This window comes from Apaloderma vittatum, unplaced genomic scaffold (genome assembly GCF_000703405.1).
Source record: "Apaloderma vittatum isolate BGI_N311 unplaced genomic scaffold, ASM70340v1 scaffold3769, whole genome shotgun sequence".
In the NCBI taxonomy this organism is placed as follows: Eukaryota; Metazoa; Chordata; class Aves; order Trogoniformes; family Trogonidae; genus Apaloderma; species Apaloderma vittatum.
In genome coordinates, this window is record NW_009735626.1 from 39,145 (window position 1) to 60,465 (window position 21,321).

The 21,321-nt window shown below is 44.6% G+C and overlaps 1 protein-coding gene across 1 annotated transcript in view; it reads left to right on the forward strand.

Annotated features, from left to right (window-relative positions):
- Positions 1 to 20,935, forward strand: part of LOC104279367 (ankyrin repeat and KH domain-containing protein 1) — a gene marked incomplete at its 5' end in the record, with an annotated part of 59,352 nt that extends 38,417 nt beyond the window's left edge. The window contains 15 exons of the mRNA XM_009876634.1: positions 1 to 195; positions 1,385 to 1,560; positions 2,232 to 2,394; positions 3,115 to 3,210; positions 3,503 to 3,619; positions 4,704 to 4,878; positions 5,227 to 5,680; positions 6,504 to 6,650; positions 9,645 to 9,794; positions 10,099 to 11,714; positions 16,520 to 16,699; positions 17,852 to 18,052; positions 19,343 to 19,518; positions 19,872 to 20,036; positions 20,503 to 20,935. The exon at positions 1 to 195 is cut by the window's left edge and continues 27 nt beyond it. Of these exons, the coding sequence (XP_009874936.1) occupies positions 1 to 195; positions 1,385 to 1,560; positions 2,232 to 2,394; positions 3,115 to 3,210; positions 3,503 to 3,619; positions 4,704 to 4,878; positions 5,227 to 5,680; positions 6,504 to 6,650; positions 9,645 to 9,794; positions 10,099 to 11,714; positions 16,520 to 16,699; positions 17,852 to 18,052; positions 19,343 to 19,518; positions 19,872 to 20,036; positions 20,503 to 20,562 (4,071 nt within the window). The remainder of the gene's footprint in view (positions 196 to 1,384; positions 1,561 to 2,231; positions 2,395 to 3,114; positions 3,211 to 3,502; positions 3,620 to 4,703; positions 4,879 to 5,226; positions 5,681 to 6,503; positions 6,651 to 9,644; positions 9,795 to 10,098; positions 11,715 to 16,519; positions 16,700 to 17,851; positions 18,053 to 19,342; positions 19,519 to 19,871; positions 20,037 to 20,502) is intronic.
- Positions 20,936 to 21,321: the final 386 nt, after the last annotated feature.

Here is a 21,321-nt window from a genome sequence, read left to right on the forward strand (position 1 = left end):
TTTTCCCCTTTGTGGCTGGCTCCTATGAATGCCCACGTCCCTGCCGTGAAGCTGTTGCTTGACATGGGTTCCGATATCAACGCCCAAATTGAGACCAACCGGAACACAGCGCTCACCCTGGCCTGCTTCCAGGGCCGAGCAGAGGTGGTCAGTCTGCTCTTGGACAGGAAGGCCAACGTCGAGCACAGGGCAAAGGTCAGTGGGAATCGCCTTTCCTTGTGATTTATTTCTTGCAAGTCGTCAAGCTGCTTCTAATTTTCCTGTTACTTTGAGCCTCTCTGGGCTCAGAGGACTTAAGTTAGAGGACTTGGTAAAAGTTCTGAAATGACTTTGTGTTTTTAAAAAAGTGAAAGGCATCAACAATGATAAATCTTCTGCATTAGGGAAAAGCTGACTGGTTCTTAGTGCAGAATTAAATGTAGATGCTTGTTCTGTAGCACTAAGAAACTTCCCGGTATAACCTTTTCATGCTACTCATTAACAGAAGAGATAGATATACATATTTTTACATATGAGTCTAGACAGGAAGAGAGAATAGTGTTGCTTGTAGTGATTCTCATATAGAGCAGATTTAGTGTCTACAACAGAAGTAGTGCAGTCAAACTTTGTAAAGCTTTTACGTTGCTGTAGAACCCGTGGCTTCAGTACTGTGACTTTTTGTGCCTCTGAAATGCTCCACAGGTCCCATCCTTTGGTGCTCTGGGACAGCTTTGTGTCTCCTGCCATAAAGCAAGCTTAAAGCTTGTGTAGACAGCCAGACTGATTTCCCCAGCACAAAGGAATTTTTGGTAACTCCTAAGGCTGCTGAAATAATTGCTGTGTCTGTCTACCCCGCCTGCTTCTGGAATGACTGTGGCTGGAGAAAAGGGGATATGGATAAAAGCCAGCTCTGGAATGGTCAGTTGGGCATGTTAGCAGCTGGTGTAAGTTTATTTAACAGTCTAGCCTGGCAACTAAGATGGGCCCAGATCAGTCTCAGTGCAAAGAGAGGCTAGAGAAAGGCTGTAAAGCCCATTTTTGAGCATTTTTGTAGAAAACTTTGTGTCTTCATGTGGATACGTTCTAACTTCTGTTTGAGAGATCCTGTTGTAAATTTCGGTTTTGCTGTTGAGACAGATATCTGGTAGTACTTAGTCAGACGTTTGCCTGGGTTTGTATAAATCAAAGCCCAAGAGTATTTGTTTGTTGGTTTGGGTTGTTTTTTTTTTTTCTTGTTCTGTTTGGGGTTTTTTGAGCAAGAGACTACTTGAACTTAGACTTCCAAACTAAATATAAGCAACTAAAGGAAAAAGTATATCTGTTTTCCCTATGTAGTAACAATTTATGTTTCATCTAAAGCGTGTTGTACAAATTTCACACTGTGTAACTCATTCTCTTTGCCCAGACTGGTCTCACACCTCTGATGGAAGCAGCTTCAGGAGGATATGCAGAGGTTGGGAGGGTTCTCCTTGATAAAGGAGCAGATGTTAATGCTCCACCTGTGCCTTCCTCAAGAGATACAGCTTTAACAATTGCAGCAGATAAGGGTCACTACAAGTTCTGTGAGCTCCTGATTAATCGGTAAATTATTTCTTCTTATTAGTGGCACGTTTGTTCTGTCCCTGTATTCTTCTGTGGCAAGGATGCCCTTGTTTATATTACCTTGTGCATCTGAAAGCAAAGGGAATGGGAAGCTTTAGAAGTAGGGTGTTTGTTCCCTGCTCGCCAGTGTAATCCTGGAGTATCCTTCTACTCTACTCTTAACTAAGCTCAGCAGGCAGCTGAGAACAGGGGTAAGCAAACAGTGTCTGGCCTGGCGGCTCTGGTGGCTGTGTCTTCTTCCAGCAATTCCCACATGAGCGTTTCCCCCCTTGTCACTTGGGGAAGCAAAGCCTGGAAGTAGCTCTTGAGCTCTTCAGGTGTAACTCTGTGCTGCTAAAATCCTGCTTTGTCCTGTGAGTAGTCACCACATTAATGGAAATCTAAAGGACTCGGATTCGCTAGTTGTGTGGCTGTGGGTCAGTGGGCTGCGTGAGGTGAGTGTTCGTTCTGTAAGGGAGGCTTAAATAATCCCCATGTTACTGCACTGCAACTTAATCAGCAGATCTCAGAGACAGATTTTCTCTTATCTAGGCGGTAGATTTCAGTAATGAAAGTTAGATATCCAATTGTGCTCTGATCTTTTGTGATACTGCTTCCCTACTTCCACCTTTACTCATACATTGTTTCACTCGACTATTACACTTTTTTAGAGGAGCACATATTGATGTCCGTAACAAGAAAGGAAACACACCTCTGTGGTTGGCAGCTAACGGTGGTCACTATGATGTGGTTCAGTTGCTTGTGCAAGCAGGAGCAGATGTGGACGCTGCAGATAATCGGAAAATTACGCCTCTTATGTCAGCGTTTCGCAAGGTAAATGACCAACTTAATTTTGTATTGCTAAGTGTTTTTTCAAAACAGAGTTTCTTCTTTGGGCGTAAATCTAATGCTTGGTTTTGGAAGAATCAAATCTAAGACAGCATTTCGGTAAATTGCCTGCTCTAAAGTAAATCGTAATGTGTGTATTTCACACAGATCTAATTTTTGAGAGGTCAAAAAACTCACTGTTTCAGATCTAAACATCTTGAGATTATAGAATCATCATAGTCCCTTTAAATTTATACAGACTGTACTGCTTGTTTCGGCCTTACTTTTGAGATGAACAACAATACTAGGCAGTTATTAGATGACAAAAATACTAGTCAGCTGTCCCGAATCCTTTGTGCTTCCAATGTTCTACTCCTAAGTTCTTGTCAAATGTAACACTGTGTAGTCAGCTCTTTTGTCACTGCCTTTTCTTCTTAGCAGGAAGAACATTGGTTTCATCAGTTATGGTGTTGGATTCAAGGAGCATAGCTAGAGCAGAGGAATTTAACTGGAGCTACTTTGCCTGTAACAAAATAATCATACAGCTTTTTCTGACAAACAGCAATACTAAGCATGCCACTGCTGTCCCCCCGTTGCTTTCAAATCACTTCAGAGGCAGCAGTTGGATCTGTTGTTTGTGTTGGACTAAGAGATATCAAACTTGAGTTTTGATGAGGAGTGTTCACCATTGTATACAAGAGATGAGAATTCTCTTTGCTCTTCTAGGGGCACGTGAAAGTAGTTCAGTTCCTGGTGAAAGAAGTTAACCAGTTTCCTTCGGACATTGAATGCATGCGATACATAGCGACAATTACCGACAAGGTGGGTAACTTTGGGAGAAGACCTTGTCCTCTATTTTTGGCAAAAGTATACATGAGAAATTCTTCAGCATTCAAAAACTGAATGTATGTCTTGCTCCCATACATTTGATTCAGAGATTTGTGCATGTCTCCTTTTTAATGAAGAGCTTAAAAAAATAGAGTTTAGAGTCCTATTCAGTTGAAATAGTTTGTATGTTTATGAATGCAGGGAAGCTGATCTCATGTTTGTAGAGCAAGCCTCACGCCTCAATTTGAGTTCATTACAGAGGTAGTAAGACAAGTTTGCATTTCAGGACCTGTTGAAAAAGTGTCACCAGTGTGTGGAGACAATTGTGAAAGCTAAAGACCAGCAAGCTGCAGAAGCAAATAAGAATGCAACTATATTGCTGAAGGAGCTAGACCTGGAAAAAGTGAGTAGAGAATTGCTGATGTGCAGCGTAACAGTTTGAGCTACCTGTTGATCTATAGGTTGCCTCTCCTGGTGATGCTTCTTGGGGCAGTAGTTCTTTGTGCTGTGACTGTACGTGCTTTCGTTCCTCTAATGCACAAAAAGCGAAGCATATGCTGAGGGTGGCAAATTAGAACTGACCTCTGCTTCAGGCACTCCAGTGCCCTTTTTTTAGGAAGGCTTGGACTTGGCAATAGTTACCTTAGATAGTAGCTCTCCCACATTGCTTCAGCGTGGATGAGGTGTGAGTAAGGGAGGTCTTCCATCTCAGCGGTGAGATACATGGTATGTTATGTACTGTGAAACACGTAGTCCGTAAGCATTTTGTGGAGTTCTGCCTGGTGTTACAAAGGAGAGCCTACAAGCTACCCCAGGAGTTACCTGGAGTTGAGCAAACAGTGGGAAAGATCAGCTTCTCCCTTGCTGAGAATACTGTGAAGTGTCCCAGAGCAGTGCAGACACTTCTTAAGCACCCTTCAGTGGGCTTTCTTAGTGCAGACTCTTACAGTTTTTGATGAAGAAGTCCCATATTAATTTATTAATTTTTGCAGATTGCTGACTTATTAAGCACCTAGCAGTTGCTGTGCAGAGCTGTGATATAGCAGAGTTGAATTAACTGATTCCATCTATTAAAAAAAAAGTGGATAAAATGATGGCAGTTTTTTCTGTAAAATACTCTGGGAGATCTTTCTGAGTCACAGATATGAGCATTGCTGTAAAAATGTTAATGAGGTTGTTAAATGTTTTCTTGAGAAAGAACTGAGATGATGAGAGATTTTGTTGGTGTTCCAGTAAAATTATGTTTTTATAATACCTCCAATTTGGTTGTTATTGTCACTCCTTAGAAGTTTTGGGACCAGCTAGTCCTGTTGTTCCATAAGGTCAGTTCACTTTCTGTGTAATGATTCAGTATGTGACAAACTCATTGTAGTTCTTCGTGCTCTCTCCTTTCTCCCTTCTCCCTGAGTTTTAGGGAGGATCTGAATTATAAGTGTAATGTGATCTGTGTGAAAATGTTTAAATGTGCATCCTTTTCTCCTACGTAGTCAAGAGAGGAGAGCAGAAAACAAGCTCTTGCAGCTAAAAGAGAGAAGAGAAAGGAAAAGAGGAAGAAGAAGAAAGAGGAACAAAAAAGAAAACAAGAAGAAGATGAAGAGAACAAGCCTAAAGAAACTCTGGAACTGCAAGAAGATGATGATGAAGAAGAAAATGATGATGAAGGTAGAGAAGTGTTTCTATGAACAGTGTAGTTGTGGGAGTGCCTCTTTTTAACCACCTAGATTAAGGGAATCTGTTTGGTAGCTGGCTTCTCTGGTACTGCTACGTTACTGCATAGCTTCTGCCCTGGTTCTTCCCTCTGCAGTCAGAGCTCCTGGCAAAACTTGTTCGCTTTTTTTCCCTCTTTTGCTCCCAAAAGTCTTTCGCTCTTGGAGGATTTACAGCTGAATGCAGTGCACGTAGTCTGACAGCTCAGCAAGTAGCATAATTTCAGCTGTAGTATATTCAGTTGGGGGCACTGATTTCTGTATTTTGTGGATTTTGATTGCATATCAACTGTTTTTCTTTCAGTGGAGCAAGAAGTTCCTATAGAGCCTCCTAGTGCAACTACTACAACTACAATTGGAATTTCTGCAACTTCAACTACATTCACCAATGCCTTTGGGAAGAAAAGAGCTAATGTGGTGACTACCCCCAGCACAAACAGAAAAAATAAGAAAAATAAAACGAAAGAGACTCCTCAGAATATGCAGATAATTTTGCCAGATCAGCATATATCTCTAGCGCAGCAAAAAGCAGATAAAAATAAAATAAATGGAGAGCCAAGAGGTGGTGGTGCCAGTGGGAACAGCGATTCAGACAACTTGGACAGCACAGATTGCAACAGCGAGAGCAGCAGCGGAGGGAAGAGCCAGGAGCTGAACTTCACGATGGATACGAACGCCTCGGAGCGGCGCTATGCCTCGTTGCTTATCCCCTCTCAGGAAGAAAAAACCAGCACCTCGGCTTCAAAAACGCCAACCAGGTGAGACTGCCTGGTTGCTTCACAGGGTTTTACCTATGCCAGCGTAAATTTGGGCAGCTTAAGTTTTACACCAGCTGGTACATTCTCAAAGTTCTGAGAGATTGAGTTTGCTGTATTTGCGTAGCTATTAAATAATACCGTCAAGTTGGTTGAACGCAACCTCTTTAAAATGGTAAAGATAAGAATTTTTTTTGGTGCTACTGGCTATATTTTAATGCTCCTTCAGCCAGACAGTTTTCTCTCTGTGCTGCTTAAGCATCCATGTTGCATTGTCAGCTTTATTAGAATAGATTTGAAAGTGAATATGCTGGGAATTTAAAAAGGAAGCACCACATTTACTTACAGTCTATTTATAGAAGTCGCTTCATTACCTTGCGATTTTTTTTTTATTTTTTTTTATGGTTTCATCATTAACTCACTGGAATTGCAATCTCTCTTTGAAGGAGGGAAGAAGGTGATGACTCTGAGCATTTTACCTGCCAGGTTGATGGCCAGTTTGATTTAACTTTGTCAAGCCAGAGGTGAGTCAAAAGAGCTCGGTGAACATACAGGGGCACTATGAATGGGTTGGGAGATTGTTCAGTTGCCAGGGAAGGAGCTGATATCTTGAGTAACACCAGTTTCTGAATAGGTCCTTGGTCTAAATCACAAAGCTTTGATCCCATCTAAATCTGTAGTTTTTTCTTATTTTTACATACAAATAGTATGTTGGTGGGTTGTGGTGGTTTTTTTTTGCTTTTCCTGCATTAAGGGAGGGGAGAGGGTATACTGTAATGCTGTCATTTTATTTTGTAATTTGTAGTCATCACATTTCTGTTCCCAGACTTGATGGTGAAGGTCATTCAAATTCTTTGTCAACTACTTATAAGCCTGTTTCCCTGCCTCTGACCTCTCCAAACGTAAAGCTGAATCTGACTAGTCCGAAAAGAGGCCAGAAAAGAGAAGAAGGCTGGAAAGAAGTGGTTAGAAGGTAAACATTTTAATTCTGTATTTTAAAACTGTCTTTAGCTTGTAAAGTATTTTCAAATATAGAATGTCCAGCAAGCTTATTAAATTATTTAATTGTATAATTCATTTATACAAAAAATCTACCCCCCTTACTCTTACGTTGCTGTGAAAAAAAAATTACAGCCCTAATGTATAGAAACTCCTCACTAACTTAATGTCAGTATGACAGGAACACTTTATTTGGCAGGAGAGTTTTCTTTACCTGTGACTTCAGTGGGATAAAGGATGTGGATATAGGATGAAAGGGAGAAGGAGCAGAGGGCAGAGAAAAGTCCCTGCAGCAGATGTTTGCTTGCACATGAACTAAAGGCAGGAGGAGTGGGAGCAGAGAAGTCGATGATCTCCTTTTCAAGGCTAAAATTCATTGTAACTTGGTTGCGGATTCCATGGAAAATTTTGTCACCTTAAAGTGAGAGCTAGAGGTGCAATTAGATTTAAAGATTTTTCTGTAAAGCAAATTTTCCCTTTGAAAATATGCTGGGGTTTACTATATGACCATTAACACTGTAGTGTCCTCCCTGTAACCTTTATGATGTCTTCTGCTTGTAAGTAGAAGTGGTCACCTGGTGCTTCTTTTTCTGTTCTCTATCAAAAAGGACCACAGCATGAACAGGTGTCAGATGCTGTGGGTGCACTTGGGTGCCCTCCTGCTTTTGTGTTCTGCAGTGGTAGTCATCAAATGTGCTCATTTTAGAGATTTTAGGCAATGTGTGAAGAATGCAGTTGTACTGAAGATTTAATGCGTTCATGTTAGTGGAAGCCACAGGCTTTAATAAAGGTTAAAAAGGCAATTTAATATGAAAATATAAGCATTTGAACCCTTAGAGAGCTGATTTGGTCTCTGCCTTTTGTTGTGTTTGCCAGTGGGGTTCTCTCCTGCGATGTGGGCTTGCTGAATATATGTAAAGGGCAGCTGGCTTCTCCGGGGCTGCCCACAGACCCCACCGCTGCCCCTGGAGCTGCTCTGTCTCCTCCTGGTGCTCTTGAGCCTCATGGGCTCAGCTCAGCTGCTTGGCTGGATGTTGTCTGCTCCTCTGCAGAGCCCGTAGGGTTCTAGAGAGGGCATCCAAAAACCGGCCTGTCCTCGTCCTTAAGGGATCAGACCTTGTGTCATAAAAAACGTGTCCGTAAAGTGTTCTGCACTGATGTTTGCTGTGCCTGGACTCCTGAAAGCACCCAGCCTGCCAGAGAGCTTTTTCATGACTTCAGATGCATGTGCAAAATGCCCGGGAGCTTCATGCCTTCCTCTCCTAAAGTCTCTCAAGAATTTTTCTCCCCTTTCCCCATGGGTAACCCCCTGGCTAGAAGGGATATCTGTCAACGAAGTAACCAGTGAAAACATCCCTTCTTGACAGGCAAGTAGGCAGAGTTTTGAAAGACCCTCCTCCTAGCAACACTCTGCAGCCCACGCCAATTGAGCAATTTCAGCTGCAGAGAGGAGGACGCTGCTGTTCGGGAGCAAAAAGGTACTGTTTGGGGCCCTTGAGGTAAAATCCTTGAGCTTGGTGGGCAAGGAGGGAAACAGCAGTGGGTGATGGGTGGGTGAGGGCCTGGACGCGGGGGTGAGCTCTCTTGGAAGAGGAGTGTCTCTGTGGGTGGTGGCATGGGCTGGGGTGGGAGCAAAACAAGGTGCAGTTTAGGAGCCCTCTGAATAAGGCTGGGCATATCTGGAAAGTTAGCTGAGGATGGAAGCTCTGGTTTGGGAAGGGAGTGACTGGGATGTCTCGCTTGAGAGAGGAGCAGGGAAAAAGCCCGGAGCATGAACAGCCTTGGGATGAAAGCTGGGTGGGTGCACACTCTGAAGTTTCTGGGGCTGGGGAGGGTTGTAGCATTGCTCTCCCAGCAGGAAAGGGGAAAAGAAAAAACACCTTGGCAAGATGAGGTGGTGCTGTCGAACATTTCCATATGTTTAGATGTTGTTTAAAATAAAAGGGATTTCCTTCAAGTTCTATGAAGTGAGAAACAGTTTCTTGAGGATCAACTGACTTAAAAGTTGCCAGGGCTGGAAGAGCTGGATGAAGCTTGGGGCGCTGGTAAAGTGGTCACAGTGATTTCTGAAACCCCTTTGAATCCCCTCTAAAAAATTGTTCAGTGTTGCACTATTGCACCTCACCGGCTATCTCAAAAGTGATGTCTGGGCTTCAGAGGCGCAGCCTTTAGAGGTTGGGGGCAGTGGTGGCCCAGAGGGACCTTGGCTGGGGCCTGGATGCAAGCCTAGCTTGTCTTCAAAGGCTTCACAGCATTGCATGACCCACCAGTACCATGTGAATTAGAAAATTTCTGGATCGACTCGTTTCACCGAACACATGGGTTAGTGGTGTGGCCTGACGGTGATCCTGCTTCTGAACATCTGTGCTGCCTTTGCAGGGCTGTCTGGCAGCTCTGTAAATCACCAAACTGCACAGTTTTAACCGTCTGCCATCCACCATTGTGTAGTGTCACTAGTAAGCTTTCAGATCTCAAGGTCTGAGAGAGGTGGATATTAAATGGTTTGTCAATTCAAGTGGTATTACAGAGCTATCTCTGGGAAAACATTGGAGAACCACCTTCTCCTTGCTAGAAACAAAGTAGCTAAGCTATGGGCCTTTATATTTGAAGCAGCACTATTTATGTACATTTAGGCTGATAAGCTAGGGATTTGTATCGCTTTGAAGGTACACAAGATAAGGTAAAATCCAAAAGTGTTTCTAAAGCAGTGTGAGGTACATAGATCTGTGTTACAACAGTGGTGGAATAAATGCTTCTGGAGAATCCTCATCAGTTACTGGGGATGATGGGCTATTCACATGGGCAGGTTTTAGAGAGGCTTCAAAGGGTGAAGAAAATATCAGCAGAAAACCACTTGCTGCCCTGAAACTTGAGAATATTGCTTGAGCCACCTGTCAGACAACAGAGGATTTTTGTATGCCCTTAAAATTTGAAAACCTTTCACGAATTTATGATCTTTGTGATTTAGGTCAAAGAAATTGTCTGTCCCAGCCTCTGTCGTATCTAGAATAATGGGAAGAGGTGGGTGCAACATCACAGCAATTCAAGATGTCACTGGTGCCCATATTGATGTTGATAAGCAAAAAGATAAGAATGGAGAGCGAATGATCACTATAAGGTACAGTATCTCAAAATTAAAGTCTTGAATTAGTCCACAGTGTCATTTATTAAGAAATCTGTTTGCTTTTTAAGATGGGACATATTTAGCTTCTTGATGCTAGAATAGAACATATATTACTGCTGCCAAGACATGCTGAAGTTCTGCTTCTTCAAAGATAATCTTTAAGATATGCAAAAGTCAAGAAATAACTTATTGGAGTAAACACCCAAGAGACTTGCAGATCAGTATAAACCTGGGCCTCCAGAATGTTACCCAGAGCGGTTTCCTTTGCAAAAGATAAATATGTTTGTGTTTAATCTAGGGGTGGTACAGAGTCAACGCGATACGCAGTGCAACTCATCAATGCCCTTATTCAGGATCCTGCCAAGGAACTGGAAGACTTGATTCCTAAAACTCATATAAGAACACCTGCTTCGAGTACCAAATCAATCCACTCCAACTTTTCATCTGGAGTCAGCACTGCAACGTCTTCAAACAAGAACTCCTTTCCTCTTGGAGCGCCGCCCCTGGTCACATCGCAGTCGTCAACACTATCTACTTTCCAGCCTACTAACAAATTAAACAAGAATGTCCCAGCGAATGTGCGCTCATCTTTCCCGGTGTCGCTTCCTCTAGCTTATTCTCACCCTCATTTTGCCTTGCTGGCTGCCCAAACTATGCAACAGATCCGGCACCCTCGCTTACCTATGGCCCAGTTTGGAGGGACTTTTTCACCTTCACCGAACACTTGGGGACCATTCCCAGTGAGACCAGTTAACCCTGGCAGCACAAACAGCTCTCCAAAGCATAATAGTTCGAGTCGTGTATGTAGTCAGAACGGAAATATTTTGCAGACGGAGTCTCCTGGATTAGCTACTTCTAGTTGTCCCATTACTGTCTCTTCTGTAGCTGCTTCCACCCAACCGCTGTGCGTAACCAGTAATCGGACTCCCTCCTCGGTCAGAAAGCAGTTGTTTGCCTGCGTTCCCAAGACGAGTGCTGCAGCAACAGCCATCTCAACTGTGACAAGCACCTGCAGCACTCTGCCTTCAGCTTCCTCTGCCCCCGCAAACAACGGGCAAGTGCCCACAGCGTTTCTGCCATCTAACGCTCCGCAAACGCAGCAGTCCGCGCTTAAAGCGGACTCCTTCTCGGCTGTCTCGGCGCCCAAAGAGAAGGTGTCGGCGCCAGACCAGCCTGCGGCGAACACGTGCGCTCCGTCTTCGGTTGCAAGTAGTTGCAGCGTGCCAGCTAGCAGCAACTCGGGAGTCACTGAGACTCGCCCCTCAAGCAGCCCCGCACCGCTAAATAATGTCCAAGATGAAATACTGCCAACCAGCATGTCGGAGATCAATCCTTCCATGTCGATGCCTTTCTCATCCAGCTCAGAAACTGCTCCTTTAAGCTTAGCGTCACCCAGGTCAGTTGTTGCCGATAATCAGGACAACAGTAACTTACCTCAAGTAGCTGTACCAGCACCTCGAGTTACTCACAGGATGCAGTCCAGAGGTTCTTTCTATTCAGTGGTACCAAATGCAAACCTCCATCAAGATCCTCAGTCTATTTTTGTTACGAATCAAGTTCCTCTAACACCTTCTCAAGGTCCACCTGCTGCAGTGCAGCTTTCGTCAGCCATGAACGTTATGAACGGTTCTCAGATGCACATTAACCCAGCAAACAAATCATTGCCTCCTACCTTTGGGCCAGCAACGCTCTTCAATCACTTTAGTAGTCTTTTTGATAGCAACCAGGTGCCAGCGAACCAAGGATGGGGAGACTGTCCACTCTCGACCCGCCCAGCGGCTGACCCATCTTTCACTGTTCAGTCTACCTTTCTGAATAACTCTGTGCTAGGACACGTGGAGAACGTGCATCCCGACAACTCCAAGGCTCCTGGTTTCAGGCCGCCTTCCCAGCGGGTTTCTACTAGTCCTGTAGGTAAGTCATGCACTGGACAGAATTCTTTCTCCAACCATTATGCTTGGATCATCTCAAACTGATAGAGAAGTAGTTTACAAATGGCAGTTAAAGCATACTGATGTGTATTGAGGATGGCCTGTTTTATCCAAGTGCTCTTTGAAATGTTGATGATGACCTTTTTTCTGCTTTTCTTCAGCTACTCTAGGATGCTAGGTGTTGGGAACATTGCAGGTGTTGCATAGCTTGTCATCTGTAAAACACAGGAATGCTTCCACCTGTTGGTAGTGTTCAGAGTATCATTGGTTTTAGCTTTTGGATGGGGATGGAACATGGAGTCAGGTAACCTAAAGCAGTGGGGCCAGAAGTCTTGTCAGGTTCCAGCTGCAGGAGTGGCATGAAGTGAGGGTGAACTGTCTGTACTTTTTGTCTCTTGGTACGGCTCTGGGGTTTAAATAAGCTTTTGTTGTGCTGCTGTTACGTATAGCAGTTCCAAGTGTGTCTGCATTTATTTCAAATGGATTAGGAGCGCTTATAGTGAGCTCCCTGCCCTCACTGTGCTCTGCCTAAAGGATTATTAACCTTTTAGTGTTCAAACTATGTTGCAGGCAACTGGCTGCACCCATCTGGGTGGAAAGGACCCTGTTCTCCCTTTCATTCCTGTGATTATTGGCTTTATAGTGCCTTGAGGTTGGGTAGCTAGAGAGCCTTCAAGTTATCTTTGGCCCCGCAGCATGTGTTAGGTATTTGGGCTAACGCTTCAGGACTTGGATGCTGGATTGGGACAAGTCAAGTAGTTTGACTTTCAGATGAAAGGAGAAGGGGGCGTTTTGAAAGACGTGGTGGTGAGGAGAGATGGTTTTCAGCATTCCCATTCCTCACGGTTGACTTACAAATCTGCAGGACTTCTGAAAACCGGAACACTTCTCTCTGACTAGCTTTGACCACAAAACTGGGATATTTGCTGTGGTTGTAGTTTTCTTAGTAGTTTAATTTGGGCTTTCTAGCTCTGCAAAGTGAGTGAGTACCTAGAGCTCTTGTGCCACATCCAGTCCCAGCACAGTAAGCAGAACCAGGTGTAACTAAGGCTGTGGAAGGTAAAGTAACAGGACCTTACGTGTCAGGCTGAAGAATTGCCAGACCCTCTTCAGCAAACTCCAGAAACATTTTATGTTGGCTCAGCATTTCCTCTGCAGTGCTCTAAACTGAGAGTTGGGTATTGCTGGAATTTTCCCTGGGGATGGAACCTTATGGCAAATGGGATCTGCTGATGGCCCTCATGATCGCATCCTGCACGTACAAAGAGGACTGACTGGGACTTCCCGTAGCATCAGAACATTTTGCTGGTCCCTTGTGTTAAGGTCCCCTGTTTGTTGTTGGGAAAAGTTGCATGGTCATTTATATATCCTTAAAATGAGTGTAAATATTTTAAAAGGTGATCTAAATCTGTTCCATCTATGAGTTAGAAAGGCTAGGTAGATACCCAGGGAGAGCAGGCATTTTATCTGAGCTGGAATTTGATTAGGATGTTGCAGAGTGGAGAAGAGCTGCAAATGGGTAGATGTGCTGCTAGAATTCTGCCTGGCAGAAGGTGACTGGTTAGTCAGTCCTTAGTCAATTCATTTAATGTCATTCTGCTTAATACTGCTTTTGATCACCTTCGTTTCAGAATCTAAATTGTCTTTCACACGATGGGTGACTTAGGGGTCTTGGGGAGAAAGGGGATGTTTTGAAGATGTGATAGCGAGGAAAGGAGCGGGGTTGGCAGGCTGAGGACCTCTCCAGTGCCTTCCCTTGGAGCATAAGTGTGGCCCTGGGATCTGTCCACCCATCTCATTCACTGGCTCTTGCCTGGGGTCAAACCTTTCCGCTCAGCTCGGCCTCCAAGGCAGCTTGAACTGGGAACTGCCCTGGCTGTTTCCATCGGCTCTGGTGATGGGTCTCGTGCTATTCCGAGGACGGAGGAAAGGGCCAGTACCTGCTTACACCTTGGCCAACAGCAGTGCGATGGGTGAGGAGCAGTCTGGGCCTTGCCTGGCAGTTCAGACCCTTTTCTGTGATGAGAGGGAGTGAGAACGGCCATTAAAGCACGTGAGCACCGATCCTCTCATCTCAGCTGTGACTCTGTACCTCACAGAGCAGAGGTTTGTCTTTTGTGCCTGTCTTGCATAGCCGGCCTGCGGCAAATGTTTCCACAAATGAACATCTCTTGGTGATCGCCTCTAGGCTGATTTGGTGGAAGTTTAAAGTTGGCTGTGCGCTAAAACAGCGTTTTCTTAGCAAGTCATCACCTCAAGGTGGAGTTTGGATACTCTGCTTTTCCTATTCATGGATAAGCTCAGTTGCTACTTGAGTTTTATTTGATTCACCGGTTACTTTGAAGCAGAAGTACACGTGCAGATCACCTTACGGGCTGTGGATCTGTTCTGGAAATGGCCTTTTTTCTCACTATGTCTTTAGATCTCTTGTCCTAGCAGCTTGCAGCTTGAGGGCAGACTTAACCCATCCATTTGGTGAGGCTGTGGAGAAGACCAAAAGAATATTTATTACTTCTTTCCTTTGCATTTTAAGATGGGGCTTGAGACCTTGCTCATGTGGCATTAAAAGGTGTCACAAATTTGAAATATGCCAGCTTCACGAGTATGAAGTCACATGAAATAGCAGGGCTCCCTGTTTCACGTGAAATAGCAGGGCTCCCTGTTTGACATGGAGTGATGAAGTGTAGTGGCTGTTTCCCTGAAGGTGGAGTAGCCCTCACAGTAACCAGTTTCTGCAAAAGTGCCTGGCGGCTTTGATAAACTCAATTTTGAGCAGTTTATGTGAGCCTGATACACCAGTCTCTCAAGCTCAGTTACGCTTTCAGAGCATGATGAAGAGTTTGAACTCATGGACCAGGTAACTGCGGAGTATCGTATTGCAAAAGGTTTTAGTATGATAAACCCCAATTTTGTTGGTAAGTACATAAATAGGAAGCTCGTTACTGAAATCAGGATTCTCCAAGTCATTGTTCATGGAAGCCATTTCAAATGTTGAGCAAAGGGTTTTTTCAACCCCTTTTATAATGCTTCAATGTGTTCTTTACAATCTAAAAAGTGACTACACTGAATTTGTGTGTCTCTGGCTGTCACACTTGCTTCAACCTATAGAAGACACACGGCAGTGCTGAAGTGGCCTTGGCCATACAGCCATTGCACTTGGATAGATGTGTCCCCATCCTACTGAGCCTTCAAAAGCCGCAGCTGGGCATCTCTCTTTTTGTCATAATCCCTGCCTCTGTTTAGGAAACCAGCAGCCCCCGTGAGCAGTAGCAGCTCTCTTACCCCTTCTGCACGGGGCAGAGACTCGGGATCTGCCATGGTTTGTCAGCCAGCTGGGAATTTGGTTTTGATGTGTGGTGGAATGGGTCACCGTAGGGGCCTTCGGGCTGGCCCTGGGTTGACTTTTGTGGATGGAGAGTTGGCAAGAGTGTCCCCTTGGGAGCTCTGTGGTAGACGCCCAGGGAGAGCCCTCGACTAGAGGTGCCACATCTGCTTGTGGCCAGGCTGGGGTCAGCCTGCAGCTCCAGCCAAGCACGGAGCGATCGAGCTGTGGGTGCAGGCGTTAGCATCCTCCTCGTAGCCGTGGAGTACTTCGTACGGTGACAAACGTGGAAGGATTGTCCTCCCACACTCGGATTCCCTCCCTTGTCTGAGCACCCCACATCGTGGTGGTGGTGATTTATTTCTCCTTGTTTGTAATGGAGACTTCTCTTTTTTAACCTTTGGAGTAGGACTAGTGAGAAAAATACCTCCTTCCAGTCCTGTGCGTCACTGCTCACAGTGCGAGCAGGTTGGATCTGGCACTTCTGGAGGCAGTAAATCAGGTTGACTGGGTTGATAATATTGGGAAAAAAAAGAGCTGGCTTTTGGGATGGTATCCAGGCGATGAGAAGTGCACCTCTGGGCTGTGGCCGAGGGGATTGCCTGTCACCACCGCTGTTCGCAGGTTGCTGTGGTGTGAGTAGGTACAACCTTCAACCGTGCTCTGCAGCGATATAGGCTGGTCCTGGTTGTGGTAATTTTAAAACGTTTAAATGGTTTTGAAACTAGTCTTGTTTAATAGGCCCTTGAAACTAAACCCAAAACTCAGGTGAACATATGGCCATGCCCGTTTTCTGCTTTCAGGTAGTAACGTGTGATAAGAGCTTTTACAGCATTTTGGAAAAATACTTAAAAGCTTTGGCTTATTTCAAAAACAAAACCAAACTGTAATTCCCCCTTGCTAATATTATTTGTGGGACTTTGGACTTTCTCTCCATCTCTCCCTTCCTCTCACGCATCCCTGTAGAAAACGGCCCCCTCACTGTTGTGCTGTGCCTCGCCAGCCCTGTTTCTCTGGACACAGCATGCTCTGACCAATCTATGCGTGAATGTACCTACAGGATGGCAAAAACCATGCTGCAATGAACTGCTCCCCTGGTGCCGGATCCCCTTGGGACTTTCAGAGCCCTGTATCCCACCCGTTTGACTTGTGTGGCTTTTTTTGTAAGCAAAGATCCTTGCCACTCCCAGCTTTCCTCCTTTGCCCTCCCTGCTAAGATCATTTCCTTTCAGTGACCAGAGGGATGGCTGGTTTTGTTAAAACTTCAGGCCAAAACAGAGAGCGTGCAGAAATGCCTTCTGTCGGTTCCGAAGGGAGAATCGTGCACCTGTAAAATGAACTGCCATGTGCAGATACCCCCGAAGGTGATGAGATGCTTTTAATTATATTTGGAGCACTAGCTCTTTCTGGTGCTTTGAAGCAGGTTCCCAAAGAGAGATATTTAATCAAATTTATGTTTATTTCAGGCTTACCCTCTCTAGATCCATCCAACAGCTCTACAACTTCTTCTTCAGGTCCTTTGACAGGCTTTTCAGCAAACATACAAGGAGCACGGGTTTACCTTCAAGGGCCAGCGCCTGTTGGGACTCCCAGCTTTAACAGACAGCATTTTTCACCACATCCTTGGACAAGCGCAACAAATTCATGTAGGAACTTCATGGGTCTGTCTTAGTTAACTATAAATTCATAGCTATTGTCTTTAGTAGATTTGTAACTTGAGGGGAAATTACCCGGTGATGCACAAAATGCTTTCCAATTGCTTCTAGCAGCTGTGAGGATGGCGTGCAAATCCCAAGCTGTACTGTTTTGTGTGTTTTCCCATGTAAAATGCCACTAGTTCTGGTAGCATTACTAAGGGCATATTTGGGCAAAAATATCAGTCATCGTAGGCTCTGAGAGGAGAGGGCATGAAGTTGTGGGGGAGTGGAGGTGATTATACCAAGCTAAAGATTCCCCTCTAAATAGTATATGTGCAGTATTAGGTGAAAAATGTCATGTTTGCCATGGTTTGAAGTTATACCTGTCTTTTTTTTATAAATTGGGATTCTTGAATTATTTCCTGTTACTTAAAACATTCCAAAATCTTTAAGCATCATCCGAGTTAACAGTGGGCTTTCCTCCTAATGGGAAGAACATGGAAGTAGCTTTACATAAAATGTGGAGCTTTGAATCAGAATCTTAAGTGAAGAGGCTTTTCATGTCACTGCATGCAACTTCATTGCCACTCTGAGCTTAAGAACCAAAATGTTTAAATAAGTGCTCAAAGGAAGTTGGATTTCCCAAGAAGAGTCAGTGACACTTCTGAAGCTGGTGGGACTTAGGCTTTTATGTTACACACGTGGCTTTGGGAAGCTGTCTAATTTCTCTTCTGCTGGAAGTGGTGAATATCAAAACCAGGCTGTTTAGATATTTATGGTGTTTTGGCTGATGTTCTCACCTCTTCCTGAAACTCTTCCATGTTTCTTGTTCTTTCTTGTAATTAGTTTAGGTGTATTGCTATGTCATGAGAATATCACATGATTTCTGATGGCTGAAAGCATTTGTGTTATGATGCTGATTTTAGAGTTAAAATAAACTCTAAAAATAATTTCTGTAAAAGACTTGAAGAATGCTTGCCAAAAAAGCCTTTAAAATGTTTTTATCGTTTGCTTTGAGATAATACTGGGGGGATAGAGCGGGTAGCATTTATGCTTGCTAGCTTGTGTGCTTTGTGTGTAATTAAGCAAGAGAAATATTCTTTTCAGCAGGTGAATCTCCTATTCCATCAGTTTCCTCAGGATCATCTTCGCCCCTTTCAGCTGCTTCTGCACCTTCCAACTTGGGCCAGCCAAAAACGGGTAATGCCAATCCAGATCGAAAGGTACCCCCGCCCATTGGGACAGAACGGCTTGCCAGGATCCGGCAGGGAGGATCCGTCACTCCGACGCCCTTAGGAACCAACTTCACGGCTCCCGTCGGTCACAGTGGCATTTGGTCCTTCGGAGTTAACAGCGTGTCTGGTGAGCCCAGCCTGGGGTACCCTAAAGAAACTCCCAGGGCCTTGCAGGGTGCTGCATCTGAAAACAAACTTGGGGAGGAGGAATGAAGTTCCACGGTCTGTCGTTAGCTTTGTTGTAGTACATCCTGAAGGGAAAACTGGTGTCAGTGGGAGAATGCATATCGATGAAGGTGATGGAGTTTTTCCTCTCCTAATCTAATTGGTTCTCACCTGACCTAGATTATCTGTCAGCGTACACTTGTGAACTCTGACAATGGTTCACAAAATTATACAGAATTTTAAAAGTAAACAACTTGTATCTGTTAAGGGGGTCTATTTCTAGGCCTAAAGGGAGAGCTGCCTATGTCCAAACCTCTAGCTTGCTTTCTTATTAACCTTTTTAAAGTGTTTAATTGTGGTGCTGCTAACGCATCCACAGAGACATAGTTGTGGATGCTGATTTTTGCGTTGATCTCCTCATGACTGTTGAATAGTATGGGGCAGCTTCTGTTCGAGTCTCAAAAGAACAACTTTGAAACGGCTGGAGGTATACGTTCAGTGTCCTAATAGTTTGAGGTTCCAGTCAAAAGGAGGAGCTGCAGCGTTTGAGGTGCAAAGTGTTTCCTTTGTAACTTTGAAGACAAGGGTTTAGTAGTCCTGTATGTGTTACATTGTTCAGTGAAGCCATCCACCCTTTGGTTAACTTAGTGTCTCAGCATTGCTGTGTTGTTTTCAAGAAGAGCTTGTATGTGCTCCCAGACAATGCTTGGCGGTTTCCTGGATCTTCAATCTTCTGCTGTGGACACCTAAAACTCTTTAATTAGTAGTTGTCCCTGTTATCTCCACGCTTGTCTGGAGAATCAAGACAAGTGTGCCTGTGCCTGGCCAAACTTCCCTGACCTCCCTGGTCTCTCTTTTTTCCTCTTTTGCCCCACTTGTCACTGTAACTTTTTTCTGTGTTCCTATGGCAGGTGAGAGGCTGCGGGAGCTGGAGGGAAAGCAAGTGTGTGCGTGCAGCCAGCCAGTGCGCGTTGCCCACTGTGGCTTCGCCGTGAGAGGCCTTGATGCTACAGATCAGGCTCATGTGTTCCTGTCATCTCTAATGGGTTATTAGCCTAAAAACCACAGGTTTCTTCCTGCTTTTTGTACGCTGTGGAAGATCTGCCTTTGCTCAGAGCAGAGCCCTAAGCCACCTCTGTGGCTGTGTGTTTTTGGGGAGGAGGATGTCTGTAGGTGTGTGCAGCTGCTGAATTCTACTCCAGAGTATCTTCAATGAGTTGTAGTCAGCTATTTTCAATCTCCTTCTTTCCAGAAGGCTTGTCGGGTTGGTCTCAGCCTGTCATGGGAAATCATCCAATGCATCAGCAGCTGTCGGACCCGGGCACGTTTTCTCAGCATCAGCCAATGGAAAGAGATGATTCTGGAATAGTGGCTCCCTCGAATATTTTCCACCAACCTATGCCAAATAGTTTTGTGGATTTTTCTAAAGTAAGTGCCAAAGAGTTTGGATTTAGTCTTTAAAATGACCAAGGACTTATCCTGTTCTGCCTGTTTACATAAACTGTGTGTGCCTCTTCCACCATCGTTTACCACACCTGGTCCTGAACCTCCTTTCATCCCAGTACTGATTAGTGAAGGGGCCCAAGCATTTAAGCAAAAGCAAAATTTGTAGATCGCAGATGTTCTCATGTCGGGAGCCTCCATCACTCTGTAGTGTTTCCTTTCACAGAGGCTCAGTCACTCGGAAACTTTTCCCAAGACTTGCTCAGCCTCTGAGGCTGATTCAACCTTTGCTTAATGCTTCCAGCAGAACTCAGGCCCGCTTTGTCTTGTTCCCTCAGGGCCTCCCAATTTCCATGTACGGCGGCACTCTCATACCCTCGCACCCTCAGCTAGCGGATGGCCCTGGAGGGCCCCTCTTTAATGGGCTCCATACTCCGGATCCCGCCTGGAATCCCATGATCAAAGTTGTCCAGAACTCAACAGAATGTACTGATGCTCAGCAGGTACTGTGGCTGCATTTCTCCACCTTTGCTTTACCCGGGGCTTTTTACGGGGGCGTGTTTTGTTTGGGCTCACGTTTGGATAGGTCACTTGCTTTTCCGTTCTTTGATACTGGAATTGAGATCATTTGCATGACTTTTCCTCTACAGCGTGTGCGTGTGTGTGTTTATAAAAAATACCTGGCACTACCCGTACCGAACCTTTCGGGTGAAATAAGCAGCATTTCAAGACTGCTCAGCCAAGTAAGCGACTTTGTTGTGAGTGAGAGGGTTTGTATCCACACTCAGCATCTTGCAGGTTGTCACTCAAACCTTGGCCAGAGCTGAAGAGGGCTGCCAGCCTTTGGACAGCCTTTGGTTGTATTTTAGGGGGAAGCCTTAAGCTTTTCCCACTCGTGGTTAAACGCTCGGTTTAAAGGAACCTTTATTTGTTTTCATAATAGACTTGTCTTTTTATTTCTCGCTGTAGATTTGGCCTGGCACCTGGGCACCTCACATTGGAAACATGCATCTCAAGTACGTCAACTGATTTAAGGGGGTCTATTCTTTTTTAGCCTTGTTTGGGAATCTTTATGATCTTGAAGAACCCTGGGGATTTTTTTTTAATGTGCCTAACTAAGCAATTTTCTGTGGGCTGTAACAATAGAAATTCGACTGCCCGTTGCATAAGAACAAATTGATTTACCTACACAAACTGATTCTGTTCTCCAGTTAGTTTAGCCATTTTGAACTTAAAAATCAGACGAAACTAGTGCTTTTGGCTAAACACTACTGAATGCTCCTTACATGCAGCAGAGGACTAGCTGATTACATGATTTCAGCCTTTTAGGGTGGTAAATACCTGCATAATTGTTTACATACTTAAAAGGAAAAGCTGAGTAAATTTCATGTCGTATAGTGGCTCTACTTTATGTAGCCTGTATTAATGTGAAATATTTACCTGAATATTCAATAAAAGGCGAACAGTATTTATAGGTTGTGTGTGAGAATTTTGGAAGAGGCTGGATGTTGTTCTCGGTAGCTGCTGCCGTGCCCAGGGATGCATCTTCTCAGGGTCTCTAAGGAGCGCATGGACGCAGTCAGGGTTTGGGGGAGGGTTTTCATCCGCAGGTGTCTGCAACTCGAGGTCTGCTGAGTCCTTCCCCTGCCAGTTGTTAGCCTTTTATTTTTTTTGTGTGCGTGTGAACATGGTTGTGCATTTTTATTTTTTTTTCTGGATTAGTTCTGCTTCTAGCACTTTTTCTGGGTGGGTTGCCTGAGAGATCAAGTTTTGTTCAGGGGCTGAGCT